Below are 14559 nucleotides of genomic sequence, written 5' to 3'. Positions count from 1 at the left end.
AACAGAGACAGACAGAAAGCGAGAAATCACCCCCCAGGGAGGATGGCCACATCGCAATCCCTTCTCCTCCATTCTCCTCTAGGGATCTTGGGCACGCACGCACACTGCCCAGTGTGAGTTTAAGCCTCCAGGTCTGGGACTCGCAACCACGGTTGACTACATGGGAGTCCAACCATGGAGCCATTACACCATCTGCTGGTCCCGAGGAGCTTGCTTTTGATGCCTCAAGATTTCAATCAGGCATCATACAAAATGATGACAGTGTGATGGGGTGGAAAAAGTAGAGCTTTACATTTTACTTATTTTACATTTCAGCTTTAATATTTACTTTTATGTCCAAATAGGTATGCAGTGGAACTGATGAAGACCCTGATGATAAGAATGCACCCTTTCGGCAACGACCATTTTGCAAGTATAAAGGACATACTGCTGATCTCCTTGATCTTTCATGGTCTAAAGTAAGTGATTTCTATGTGTGTTACATATTAATCCTATGTAACTATGACTTTGCAGTGAAAACAAATGTTTTATTTGTATGATTGTCACACTGTCACATTTGGATGTTCATATATCCTTTGTGAAAGTTATCTGCAAGTTAACCTAAGTTTAAAAAGAAGTGACAGATTAGACTAGTAGGTAAACGTTCATTTTATTTAACAGCTTCTCTTTATATACACATCAGAACTCAGTCATGGGAGTCCCACACTAATGAATATATCACACCCAATGGCCCACCCTTCGACACTATGAAGGGAGTTTCACTTGATACCTTTGCAATTGGGGAACATCACATCACTACCAATGAAGACCACATTCTAAGACATGAACCTTTGGGGGACAAACCAGTAACTTAACCATAACCCATCTGTATAGTTATTACCCTTTGCTTCTTTTATAAGCAGTAATTTTACTAAGTACCTATTCTTAGCAAAATGGATATAACTTCAACTACAAAGGTGAAGTGTGATCTATCTAATCAAGCCGATTTGGGGGCTAGTCTGCTATAGTCATAAAATTACTAGTTTAAATTTTGTAGTTTTAGTCTGGATCAACACTAAGTCTTCATCTTGGGATGTTTTTTTTCTTAGAGTGAAGTTATTTCATAACTAAAAGGCCTATTTTGGCTCAGTATCTCAAGATGCTGTCAAATATCTTCAAAATTTCTGAAAAATTTAAAAAGATATTTTAAGTTTTATATAAGGTGTAAGAATAAAATAATTTTTGAAATTTTTGTTTATTTATACTTTGTGCCAAAATCTGTCAATAATCAGAATCTGAAATATATTAAGAATTTAGGGAGGGAGGCCAGCAGGTAGTGTGATGGTTAAGACACTGAACTCCCACATGGTCAATTGTAGTTTGAGTCCTGGACCTGGCGACTTGCTTTTTCACTTTCCCTTTCTCTCTTTGTCTCTCTCTGGTCAAATTTAAAATAGATAAGTTAATTAATTAAATGAAGTAATTCTTTGCAAAAAAATTTAGGGAGGAAAGTAATATTTAAAATAAGCCTTGCAGGGGACTAGCAGGTGGCATGGTGGTTAAGGCGCTGGACATTCCCACATGGCTGACCATGGTTCGAGTCCTGGACCTGGTGGCATACTTTCTTACTTTCTCTCTCCCTCTCTCTCTGGTCAAATTTTTTAAAAATGAACAAATGAATAAATAAAGTTAAATAAATAAATCTTTTAAAAAAAATAAGCCTTACATTGAGAAAGTCAACCAAGTTGATAAAGATAATATCAGGCATATGGGTGATGCCTATGCATTTTTTTTTTTTTTTGGAGAGGTTTTCACTATAGGGCGCATGCGCTCGCCAGACAGACAGAGACAGAGACAGAAAGTGAGAAATCACCCCCCAGGGGTGATGGTCACGCCGCAATCCCTTCTCCTCCATTCTCCTCTCAGGATCTTGGGCACGCATGCACACACGCCCAGCGTGAGTTTTAAGCCACCAGGTCCAGGACGCGAACCGCGGTCGACTACGTGGGAGTCCAGCGACAGCCATTACGCTAACTGCTGGTTTCCATGTTTTTGTTTTATTTTTAAGATAAGTTTTTGCTTTAGGGTGTGTGTGCTCCCAGAAAGACAGAAATTGAGAAATCACTCCCCCCTGGGGGGGATGGCCACACTGCAATCCCTTCTCTTCCAACCTCCTCTCAGGATTTTAGGCACATAGGCACACATGCCTGGTGTGAGTTTTGAGTCTCCAGACTTGGGACTCGAACCTCAGTAGACTATGTGGGAGTCCAGTGACATAACCACTATGCTCTCTGCTGGCCCCTAGTACTCTGGTTTTTTAAACTGAGCCCTAATTATGTCTTTGTACTCCTTCCTTACTCTTTGCCACTGAGATGTCAAAAATGAATGTCTGAGGCATCCTTAATCTGATAATCATGTTCAGTTAGAGTAAGAATGAAAAAGCAAATAATTAAGAAACTTACACTCATTTTACTTTAAAACAAACCAATAATTTTTTTCTGAAATATGATACTAACTAGAAGAAATTAAATCTCCATTGACTACTATATCAGTCAGGATTCTACAGGAAAGGCCTTATGTTGTTGTGTGGGCAGAGTAGTTTGAAGTATGTAGGGGAGGCCAGCAGACTAGAATGTTGACAGTCCTAAAATAGAATTTTTTTTCTGTCTGGAAACCTCAGCTTTTGCTCTCAACAGATTATCGGTTGAGGCCTACCTGCATCATCAAGGGTGGTCTTTTTTTTTTTTTTTAAGGGTGGTCTTTTCCACTCAAAGTCAACTGATTATAGATGTTAACCACATCTACAAAATACCTTCACAGCAATGACTAGACTGGTGTTTGATTAATTGGGTACTATAGCAAGCCAAATTTGCATATAGAATTAATCATCATAAACCACTTTCTTTTAAAACTGAATACCTTTTCTTTCAATTCATTCTCCTTAATCTTCATCTAGCATTTGTTGGCTTGATATTATTACTCTTTCTTGAAATACTCTTTCTTGATTTTGAAACAGTGTACTTTTTCAAATTGCCTTTCTATCTCACTGACCACTACCCTTGTTTCCTTCATGGGGGAAATACAGTCATACCTGAAAAGTATTGTAAGTTTGGTTGTAGACCCCGGCCACCAAAATAATGTGAATATCACAATAAAACAATCATCTGAGTCTTCAACAAGTCGTAATGTTTTTGTGGTGGAGAGTCTTGCCTAAGTGTTAATGGTTTCCAACTGAGCAAGGTGGTTGCTAAAGGTTGGGATTGGTATGACAGTTTCCTAAAATGAAACAGTAATGAAGTCTGCCACATTGATTGACTCTTTTCTTTCATGAAAAATTCCCTGTAGCATGAAATATTGTTTGATACTATTTTACCCATAGTAGAACTTCTTTAAAAATTGTAGTCAAGGGGCCAGCATGTGGTGTGGTGGTTAAAGCACTGTATTCCCACATGGCCCACACGGTTCAAGTCCTGGACCTTTTTGTGGCTTACTTTCTCCCTTTTCTTCTCTCTCTCTCTCTCTCTCTCTCTCTCTCGTGAGCACATGTGCCCCGTAGCAAATTTTTAAAATATAATGATAAATAAAATTAAATAAATAATACTTTTAAAATGTTTTAGTAAAACCTTTCTACTTTTTTATCAACTAAATTTATGTAATTCTAAATCCTTTGTTGTCATTTCAATAATATTCATAACATCTTTACTAGGAGTAGATTTCATCTCAAGAAACTACTTTCTTTGTTCATACATAAGAAGCAATTCCTCAGCATTAGTTTTATGAGCTTGCAGCAATTTAGTCACATCATCAGACTCTACTTCTGATTCTAGTTCTCTTGCTAATTACACTACATCTGCATTTACTTTCTCCAGTAAAGTCTTGAACCTCTCAAAAGTCATCCATCACAGTTGGAGTCAACTTATTCCAAACTTCCCCGTTAATGCTGATATTTTTTTAGTTTTTGAGACACATAGAGACAGAGCAGCACAAACACTCTCAGCAGTGTCCCATGCTGCAGTCCTACTCTCAACCTTCCCAGCCACCCACATGGGCATGCACACATGTGCCCAGGATGTACCAGTTGACCCAAAAATCAGACTCCAGTCTTCTATTCCAGCACTGTAGAGCATTGCACTACTACTATACCACCTTACGGTATTTTTACCTTCTTCCATTAACTATAAATGTTCTTAATGGGCATCTATATTGGTTGTCGCAAAAGTCTTTATACATCTTTGCATATAAAAATATGTCATAATTTTTCTGATGACTTACTAGAACGGTGAATCCTTTCCAGAAGGTTTTCAATTGACTTTGTCCAGGTGTATTTGAGGAATCACTGTGTGTGGCAGCTATGGCTTTATGAGATATAGTTTATAAATACTAAGACATGAAAGTTGAAAACATTAGTTTCCTGTATGTCCTCATCAGAACTCTTGGGTGATCATGTGCATTGTCACCGAGCAGTAATATTTTGAAAGGAATCTTTTTTTCTGAGCAATAGGTTTCAACAGTGGGCTTAAAATAGTCAGTGAAACATGCTGTAAACAGATGAACTGTCATCCAGACTTTCTTGTTCCTTTTATAGAGCACAGGCAGACTAGCTTCATCATAATTCTGAAGGGGCCTAGAATTTCAGAACAGTGAATGAACACTGACTTCAACTTAAAGTCACAAGCTGTATTAACCCCTAAGAAGAGAGAGAGTCAGCCTCCAACTCTATGGTTTGAGTCTTGGGTCCAGGAGCTTGTGAAACAAGCCAGGTGTGTGTGCATGCGAGCCCAAAATACTAAAAGGAGGGAGAAATGAAGAACTGTAGCATTGACCATTCTCCATGAGGGATGTTCTCTCACTTTCTCTTCTGTCTCTCCATTATGAATATTCATGCCCTCTGGCAAGAAAGTTAAAAAAAAAAAAAAGCCCGTCCTTTGAAGCTTTTATATTAGGCACTGATTTCTCTCTAGTTATGAAAGTCCTAAATGGCTTCTTTTCCCAATGTAAGGTTATTTCATCTATGTTAAAAATCTCTTGTTTAGCTAGCCTTCATCAATGATCTTGGGTAGGTTTTCTGGTTAACTTGCTGAGCCTTCTATAGCAGCACTTGCTGTTTCACCTTGCACTTTTATCTTGTGGTGATGGCTTCTTTTTTTAAGCCTCAAGAATCAGCCCCTCATAGCTTCAAACTTTTGTTCCACAGCTTCCTCACTTCTCTCAGCCTCTGTGGAACTGAAGGAAGTTAGAGAGTTACTCTATATTAGGTTTCAGTTTAAGGGAATGTTGTGACTTGTTTGATTTTCTATCCAGACTACTAAAACTTTCTCCATATCAGCAATAGGACTGTTTCACTTTATTATCATTCCTGTTTACTGAGTAGCACTTTTGATTTACTTCAAGAGCTTTTCCTTTGCATTTACAACTTGGCTATTTGGTGCAAGAAGCCTAAAACTCGGCCTTTCATGGCTTTCAACATGCCTTACTGAGCTTAATCATTTCTAGCTTTTGATTTAGTTTTAATTCTTTTTTCATTGTCAGAGGGTATATATGTTCACTCACCAGAGAGACAGAGAGGGGAAAAAAAAGAGAATGTGAGAAAGCACCCCCAAATGGGGCATGGTCATGCTGCAGCCCTTTTCTCCTCCATTTCTCTATTCCCTCAGGATTGGGGGCATGTACGCACATATGACTTATGTGTGTTTTAAGCTGCCAGGGTCAGAACTCAAACTGTGGTCAGTTAGGTGGAATCTGGCTACCTCTGCATAGTACTTAACTACTGTGCTATGGGGCCAGCCCTATAGCTTTTTGTTTAAAGTGAGAGGCATCCAACTCTTCATTTCACTTGAAAGGTTAGAGGCCATTATAGGATTGTTAATTGGCCTAATTTCAGTATTGTTGTGCCTCAGTGAATAAGGAGTTCTGAGGAGAGGGATAAAGATAGGGAAATGGGAAACCAGCAGGTGGTATGGTGGTTAAGAAGCTGGATTCCTACCAGGCATGGTGGCTTGAGAAATCAACACCTGGCATTTGTGCATGCATTGTGTACCTAAAATCCTAAGAGGAGAATGAAAGAAAAGGGATTGTGGCATGGCCATCCCCCCGTGGGGGAGTGATTTCTCACTTTCCCTCTCACTGTCTTTCTCTCACTGCCAAGTGCACACACCCTATGGCAAAAACCTTTAAAAGGGGTGGGGGGGACAACTGGTCAGTGGAGCAGTCAGAACACACACAACAGTTATGAATTAAGGTCATTGTCTTATAGCAAAACAATTATAATAATAACTTCAAATATAACTGATCATGGCCAGCAGATGACATAGTGGTTATGTCGCTAGATTCTCACATGGCTGACTGCAGTTCCAGTCACGGACCCAGTGGCTTGAAATTCATGCCGGGTACATGTACATGCATGCCCAAGATCCTGGGAGGAGAATGAAAGAGAAGGGATTGCAGCATGGCCATCCCCTCTGAGGGATGATTTCTCACTTTCCACCCCACAGTCTCTGTCTCTTTCTCTCTCAGCAAGCACACGTGCCCCAAGGCAAAAACCTCTAAAAAATGACTAATCACAGATCACCATAACAGAGAACACTAATGAAAAAGCTTGAAATAATTATGATCACTACCAAAATGTGACACAGGAATACAAAGTGAGCACATGATGTTGAGGAAATGGTGCTAATTCACTTGACACAGTCTTACCACATTTAGTTTGTTAAAAAATGAAATATTTATAAAATATGCTTATAATAAAAAATTAATAACCTATGCAAAAACACTTGTTATATACCAAATCTTTTCATTCACACAAAACATTATCTGCTGATCATCTTACCACCTGCCTAAGAACATGAGCTTTAGGGCCAGACTCCCAGGTTTTCTACCTACCTAAAACTGCCCCTTACAGTTGTGCAACCTTAAGGAAATTGTCCAATCTCACTTTTCCTCATGGAAAACAGACATAATGAAAGTAGCTTTCTCATAGACTTATGGGGGAAGATTAACTGAGCCTAGTAAATATAAAGCACTAAATGCTCAGTTAATGTTAGCTGTTTTGATTTAGGATGATGTTTATAATTATCACTACATAACAGGCACCATTTTAAGTACCGAGAACACAGACAGAATTTAAGTACCTCTCCTCTCTATCTGTACCCTGAAAGCAATCCTATGAAGTTGTCAATGTTTATTATCAGGGATTTTTGTTTTGTCTTGTTTTGTTTTTATTATTAACATAATATTTTTTATATTACATGTCATCACATATATCTTTACAGTGTATTACATTTCTTTTTCCAGCATGATTACCATGCATATCAGTCAAGACAAAAAGACATTACTATCCACATCATCATCATCAAATAGTTTTTCATCATTTTCTTCAGATTATTATTATTATTTATTCTCATTTTTTTAAACCTTCAATCACTATATATCATTTGGCTTGTAAAGAGAATTTACCCAGTGCCAGCAGGTGGTGTGGTGGTCAAAGATGCCAGACTCCCACATGGCCAGCCTCAGCTCAAGTTCCAGACCTGGCGGCCTGCCCTCCCACCTTCTCTTTCTGTCTCTCTCTGGTCAAATTAAAGACTAACAATAACAAATGAAGTTAAATGAAAATAAAAAGAGAACTTACCCAATATAAAATATTTCTCAAACCAGTCCAGTTGAGAATACTATACATGTTATCAGCAGCAGCTTATAAATCATTTCTGAGGACCAGCAGTTAGCTAATGGCTGTGTCGCTGGACTCCCATGTAGTCAACCGCGGTTCGAGTCCCGGACCCGGTGGCTTAAACTCACGCTGCGTGCATGTGCATGCACACCCAAGATCCTGAGAGGAGAATGGAGGAGAAGCGATTGCAGTGTGGCCATCCCCTCTGGAGGAGGGGGGTGATTTCTCGCTTTCTGTCTCTGTCTCACTCTGTCTTTCTAACGAGTGCACACACCCTGTAGCAAAAACCTCTCCAAAGAAAGAAAGAAAAGCAGTGGAGAAAGTGGACACCCTTGTCTAGTACCAGTTTTTAGTGGAAAAGCTTTTAGCTCTTCCCCATCCAGTATAATGTTAGCTATAGGTTTTTCAAATATGGCTTTTATTGTGTTGAGAAATGACCCTTCTATACCAAACTTACTGTGAGTCTTAATCATGAAAGGATGGTGAATTTGGTCAAATGCTTTCTCTGCATCAATTGACATTGTCATATGATTTTCTTTCTGGTAATATGGTGTATTATATTTACAGTCTTATGTATGATGAACCACCTTTGCATCCCTGGAAAAAAGCCTACCTGGTTGTGATGAATAATCTTTGTTATATGTTGTTGGATATGATTTGCAAGTATCTTGTTGAGAATTTTTGCATCTATATTCATTAGAGATATTGGTCTGTAGTTTTCCTCTTTTGTCATATCTTTGTCTGTTTTGGGAATGATGATGATGGAGGTTTCATAACATGAATTTGGAAGGTTTCCTTCTTTTTGGATCTTTAGGAATATTTTGAATAGGATAGGGGTTAACTCATCCTTTAAAGTTTTGTAGAATTCAGAAGTGAAGCCATCAGGACCTGGGCTTTACTTTGTTGGGAGGTTATTTATTACTCCTTCAATCTCATGGCTTGTTATGGGATTATTCAGGTTTTCTGTGTCCCCCTGATTCAATCTTGGTAAACTATATGCATTCAGGAATTTGTTCATCTCCTCCATGTTCTCTTGTTTGTTGGCATATAGTCGCTCATAGAATCCTTTAATGATGTTTCTATTAATAAATATTTCTGTTATGTCTGTTGTAATGTTGCCTGTTTCTTTGCGTATTTGATTTATCTGGTTTCTTTCTTTCTTCATCAATCAGTCTAGCTTAATGGGGTGTCATTCTTGTTAATCTTTTCAAAGAACCAGCTTTTGCTTTCATTTATTTTCTTTATAGTTCATTTATTTTCTATTTCGTTTATTTCTGCTCAAATCTTTATGATTTCTTTCCTCCTGGCATTTTTGGGGGTGTTGTTGTTGTTGTTGTTGTTGTTTTTCCAATTCCCTGAGGCATGATGTTAGGTTGTCTATTTGCCACCTTTCCATCTTTTTCTTATGTGCACTAATTGGTATGAATTTCCCTCTTATGACTGTTTTTGCCATTTCCCATAGATTATGGAAACTCATTTATTCATTATCATTTGTTTCCATAATATTTTTTATTTCAGAGTTAATTTCTTCAGTAGTTAAGAAATCATTCAAAAGTAGGTTGTTTAGTTTCCATGTGTTTGTGTATTTTCAAGGGTGTTTCTTGAAATTAATATCAACTTTGATTTCATCATGTTCAGAGAAGATGCTAGATATAATTTCTATGCCTTTGAATCTGTAAAGGCTTGATTTGTGTCCTGTCATATGGTCAATCTTTGAAAAGTTTCCATGCTGAGGTGACAAAAATGTGTATTTTGTGGTCTTAGGGTAGAACGTCCTATAGATGTCTGTCAAGTCATTCAACTTATATCATTTAGGTCCTGTATCTCCTTTTTTTTTTTTTGTCTATAAGATCTGTCTAAGGGGATAGAGGAGTGTTGAGGTCCCCAACAATTACTGTGTTGCACTCTCTTTAGCTCCAGCAGTCTTTCCTTCACATATTCAGGTGCTCCTGAGTTTGGCACATAGATAAGTGTTATGTCTTCTCGATGAATTAGCCCATTTACTATTATATAATGCCCTTTGTTATCTCTTCTTAGAGTCTTTGTCTTGAAGCCTATTTTGTCTGAAATCAGTATCACAATTCTAACACTTTTTTGATTTCCATGGAATATCTTTTTCCAACCCTTCACTTTTAGTCTATGTATGTCTTTATCCATAAGGTGCATTTTTTGTAGGCAACCGATAGAGGGTTGCTGTTTTTTATTCATTCAGCCAGTCTGTGTCACTTAGTTGGAGAATTTAATCCATTAACATTCAATGTTGTTATCGATATTTCCAGACCTATTCCTATGATTGAGCCATTTTCTTGGTGGTTTTTTGTTCTCCTATTACTGTCCATCTTAGTTTTTAGTTTTACAGCAACAGATAGAGGGTTTCTGTTTATTTTATCCCTTCAGCCAGTCTTTGTCTTTTCATTGGAGAATTTAATCCATTAACATTCAATATTATTATTGATATTTACAGACCTGTTCTTATCCTTACATGAGTCATTTCATTGGGTGTTTTTTGTTCTCTTATTACTGACCATCTGACTTTTTAGTTTTCCTGGTATAGTACTCCCTTCAGAACCTCTTGAAGAGCTGGTCTGGAGTTGGTAAATTCTTTCAGGTTTTGTTTATCCAATAATTTTTTTTTAATCTTTTCTTCCCAGATGAAGGATAATCTTGCCAGGTATAGCATTCTTGGTTGAAATCGTTATTCATTTAACACTTTGACTATATTTCCCCATTCTTTTCTTGCCTGCATTGTTTCTGACAAGAGGTTCAATGTTAGCCTGATGGGATAACCTTTGTAAGTAACTTGCCGTTTTCCTCTTGCCAATTTTAGTACCTTGTCTTTGTGGTTTTGACCAATCTGATATGGTTTGCCTTGGAGAGGATCTTCGTGGGTTGATTCTATTTGGGGTCCTATATATTTCTTGGGTCTGGATATTTGAATTCCTCCCCAGGTTTGGAAAGTTTTCTTCCAGGATTCCATGAAATAAATTATCAATGCCCTTATTATTTTCTTCCTATTTTGGGATACCAATTATCCAGATGTTGGGGCACTTGATGGTGTCTAGTATTTCTTGTATATTATCCTCATTTTTCTTGGTCGTTTTCTTAGTCTTTTTGATACTTTTTTCTAGGTCAGAGGTTTTGTCTTCTACATTTGAGATTCGATCTTCTGTTTGATCTAAGATACTTTTAATACTGTCAAATGAGGTTTTAATTTCCTGCTTTTGAGGGAGAGACATTTTGTTGGTTGCTCATATTTCTTGTGCCTCTTCAATTGTTTCTAGTCATCTGGTGATCTCTACATTCCTTCCTAAATTATTCAAGGTGTTTCTGAGCATTCAGAAATATGTGGATGTAGAAAATTGCCCATCTCTCTTCTGTTCTGCCTCCCTGTTGCTCACCAGCACCCTGCACTGTTGTCACTGGTCCTGGGTAGCCTAAAGTACTCCCTGTTTCTAAAGAACAGGTGTACCTAAAACTGAGCCGCTTAGCTTCACCTCAGTAGCAAAGAAAAGATCGTGAGGCCTGCAATGCATGGGGAGTGCTATCTTAAACACAGAAGCCCTGAGAGTTCAAAGGTGAACAGGGGAGGGGTTGAGCCATGAGTCCCTACCATTAGACCCTCTACAAGATCATCTTCACTTCTGACAAGGTCCTTTAACTTGAACCCATATCTGGATGGGGCGGGGAGGGGCCCAAGTTTAAAATTGTCTTAAAGTTCCAAGACACAATCCGAAGTCTAAAGGCCAATGGGTAAGGGGATGAGTCATTGGTCTGGCCTTTAGGCCTTGCAGCCACAGGTAGCCTGGTGGAATCCAGCATACCGTTATCAGGGATTTTAAAGAATTTTTGTACAGGTTAAGGAACATGCCTAAAGGCATACAGCTAGGAATTAGGAGACTTAAGATTCAAATCTAATCCTTTGAAGTATGCCTCTTTAGTATGTTCCTGTGTCAAAACAGCTAATTATTACAAGGAAACGGGATTACCAAACTGACAAATGCTGGACCTACTGCAAAGATATAAGAAGTCATAAAAATTCTTACACACTTTCTTTTCTGGAATTATTCGCATTCTTTCCAAATCTTTTAGGAGGCAACAGTAATGTGATCTAGTATCTACCCAGCTACTGACTTGTCTTAAGTGATAATATGTTTGTTTGTTTTTTAACTCAGGAACACAAGTTTATAAAGACTGATAGTTTATTTAAGGCAAAGCTAAGGCATTAATAGGGGGTGAGGACTAAGGTGAATAGGATTCTGAAAGTCAATAATACAAAAAGGGTGGAAGTTCCCACTTTCAGCAAAAACCATGATAAGAACTGTTTATAGTATGGTTTTTAAAAAGAAGGAAAAAGACCTTAAAGAAAACTAAATATTTTTGCACAATATTTCTTAATGCCAAATTGTGTGATTTTATATCATTACAATAAACTTAATTACTTTATCTGTGCCTTTCAGATGGAATTTTAGAAAATACCTAGCAAGAAAATAGTTCTGAAAGTACTTGCTATTAAGTTCTTTGTTTTAATTTGGTCATTTCTATAGCAATCAACTCATTAAGTGACTACTTTAATGTCCAAGTGTCAACAGAAATACAGAGGAGTACAAATGTTTAGAAAACCATGATTAAGGAATAAATTACATTTTGACCTCATGGAAAACAGAACTCTAAAACTTGTGTTTCTGTGGCAAAGCTATCCCTGTCACCTAAAAGAACATCTCTAACTTGATTTATATTATAGAACTGTTACATAAAGCATCTTTTCTTGATTATTAAGGTAACTATTCTATATTTCTTTAAAGTAGAGGCAAGTTTCACCTTGGAAAAAGAATAATTTTGAGTTTCGTAAAGTTCTGTTCTTTTGTGCTTTCAGGGATTCAGTGAGTGGTCAGTATCTACAATGTACCGTCAGTTTGCGGAATGTTAAAGATTAAGCTTTTATACCAGGAACAGCTCATTTTTCTCTTGAAGCATTTTTTTCTATTTCCTTATCCTAGTTTTCCTCTCATTTCTCTGATTCTGTCCTCACTTCATACTCTTGAAGTTCCTGTTGTATAATTAGTTCTTTTTCCCAATCCACAGAATACTCTTCTAGTGCCACTGTCTCCTTTTCTTTCTTTATCAAGCACTAGTTGTTCCATTTCTTTCCTCAGATCTTCCTTATTTAGGCATTGCAGCATAATTGACAAACTGGGCTGGTGGAAATTTCTTCCTCATCCTCTTGAGATTTAAGCTAAGATTTTATTTCGACAGGTGGTATTGGGGGCTGTATTACCTCTGGCAGCAGCAGGTCCTCCTCCTGGCCCTTGCTCTTTTCCTCCTTCCCTGCAGCCTGCTGTTGGGTGGCCAGGGCAGTGAGCTGGGCCAACTGCTTTATCAAGGAGATCTGGTAGTAGTTCTTCCAAAACACTTCCTTCACAAGTTGAGGGACGAGGACGAATCACATGTTGCTCAGCAGCTGAGCTTGGCGCATGACCAGGACAACATGATATAGCTGACCAGAGTCGAAATTAAACTGCACAGCAGCCAGAGGGTCCTGAAGGAAATTCCTCCTGTCATCTGATAAGGCCAAGATTTGTTGTTGGATAGTTTCTTCATCATTATTGTCAACCTACAAGTGGGGGGTGGGGAAGGGGGGCACAACTACTTCTGACTTCTTTGTATTTTACTCATCAACAAAGTTTTTCTGTTTCTTCTGAAAATCTCCTAGAATTGTCTTACTGACGTCATCTATTTTCCCATCTATTATAGATTTTTGTATTGTTCATGCAGTTTCAGCAACTGATTCAGTTATCTTTTTGGTGGCAGCAGTTGCAAAGTTAGATAGTTGTCAAGGCCTTTGGCCTGGTGGAGGAGCTCCTCTTCCCCTGATACTGTTGTTCCTCCTCCATGGACTCCACCACTGTCTGGGAGGGCTCTTCGGGTGGTGTGTGTCCCATGGGTGGAGCATCTCCTTTGAGCTACCTGCTTCCTCAGGCTGCCCACCACTGCCACCAACTGCCTCAAGCCAAACCAACTGCTTAAGCCCTGGAACATCCTGACTGCAAAGCCGCTCATCAACATGGTCCAGGTCATCAGAGAACCCAGTAGGCACTGCAAGCTCTGTGCTCTATTCTACGGGTCTAGTAATAATGTATTTTTAATGGTTCATGCTAGTCCATAAACTGGGTCTTCATGGTCCCTGATGATATGAATATAGAATACTAGTCTGTGAAAAGATAAGTACAGAAACTCAAGAGTAAACCATTTGGGGGCCAGTAGGTGGCATGGTGGTTAAGGGACTGGAGTTTTGCATGGCCAATCACAGGTCATATGACTGCTTGGCCGCCATTACTAGGCTTTTCACCTTTTCTACATGTTTCTCACTGTTCTGTCAGTCCCTTGGGTTCCTTGCCACAGTTCAAGTCCCGGACCTGGTAACTAAAACTCACACTAGGTGTATGTGTGTGCATGCCAGAAATCCAAAGAGAATGGAGGAAGAGGGATTATGGCATAGCCATCTCCTCTGGGGAGTGATTTCTCACTTTACCTCTATTTCTTCTCTCTGTCTCTCTCTAGGTAGTACATATGTCCTGTGGCACACAAAAAAAAAAAAAAGAAAGAAAAGAAAAGAAAAAAGAAGAAGTAAACCATTTGAAAATGTTATAACAGTTTTTTGTAGTAATTTTATGGCTATTGAATGTAATTTTTAAAACCTAGGCTTCTGTTTTATATAATAAAAATAAATGGGGCTTGTATTTTATTCGCCTTTTTATATTTTTTAAAGAATTGTTTTATTTAACTTCATTTATTATTATTATTTTAATTTGACCAGAGAGTGCAAGAAAGAAAGCGAGAAAGCAAGCTGCCAGGTCAAGGACTCAAACTGTGGTCAGCTATGTGGGAGTTCAGCGCCCTTAACTACCTCGCCACCT

General features: G+C 38.3%; 1 protein-coding gene and 1 pseudogene across 1 annotated transcript in view; one reads left to right on the top strand and one right to left on the bottom strand.

Annotated features, from left to right (window-relative positions):
- The window catches only part of WDR44 (WD repeat domain 44), a 146875-nt gene that overhangs the window by 117580 nt on the left and 14736 nt on the right, over positions 1-14559 (top strand). Inside the window, exon 13 of the mRNA XM_006168268.3 lies at positions 345-458. Within this exon, the coding sequence (XP_006168330.1) occupies positions 345-458 (114 nt within the window). The remainder of the gene's footprint in view (positions 1-344; positions 459-14559) is intronic.
- LOC106733871 (synapse-associated protein 1 pseudogene) lies at positions 12600-13719 on the bottom strand (annotated as a pseudogene).

The sequence above is a fragment of the Tupaia chinensis genome, unplaced genomic scaffold (assembly GCF_000334495.1).
Source record: "Tupaia chinensis unplaced genomic scaffold, TupChi_1.0 Scaffold145659_1, whole genome shotgun sequence".
Classification (NCBI taxonomy): domain Eukaryota; kingdom Metazoa; phylum Chordata; class Mammalia; order Scandentia; family Tupaiidae; genus Tupaia; species Tupaia belangeri.
The sequence above is the reverse complement of the archived record's forward strand: the minus strand, read 5'-3'. Positions and strand labels throughout refer to the sequence as shown.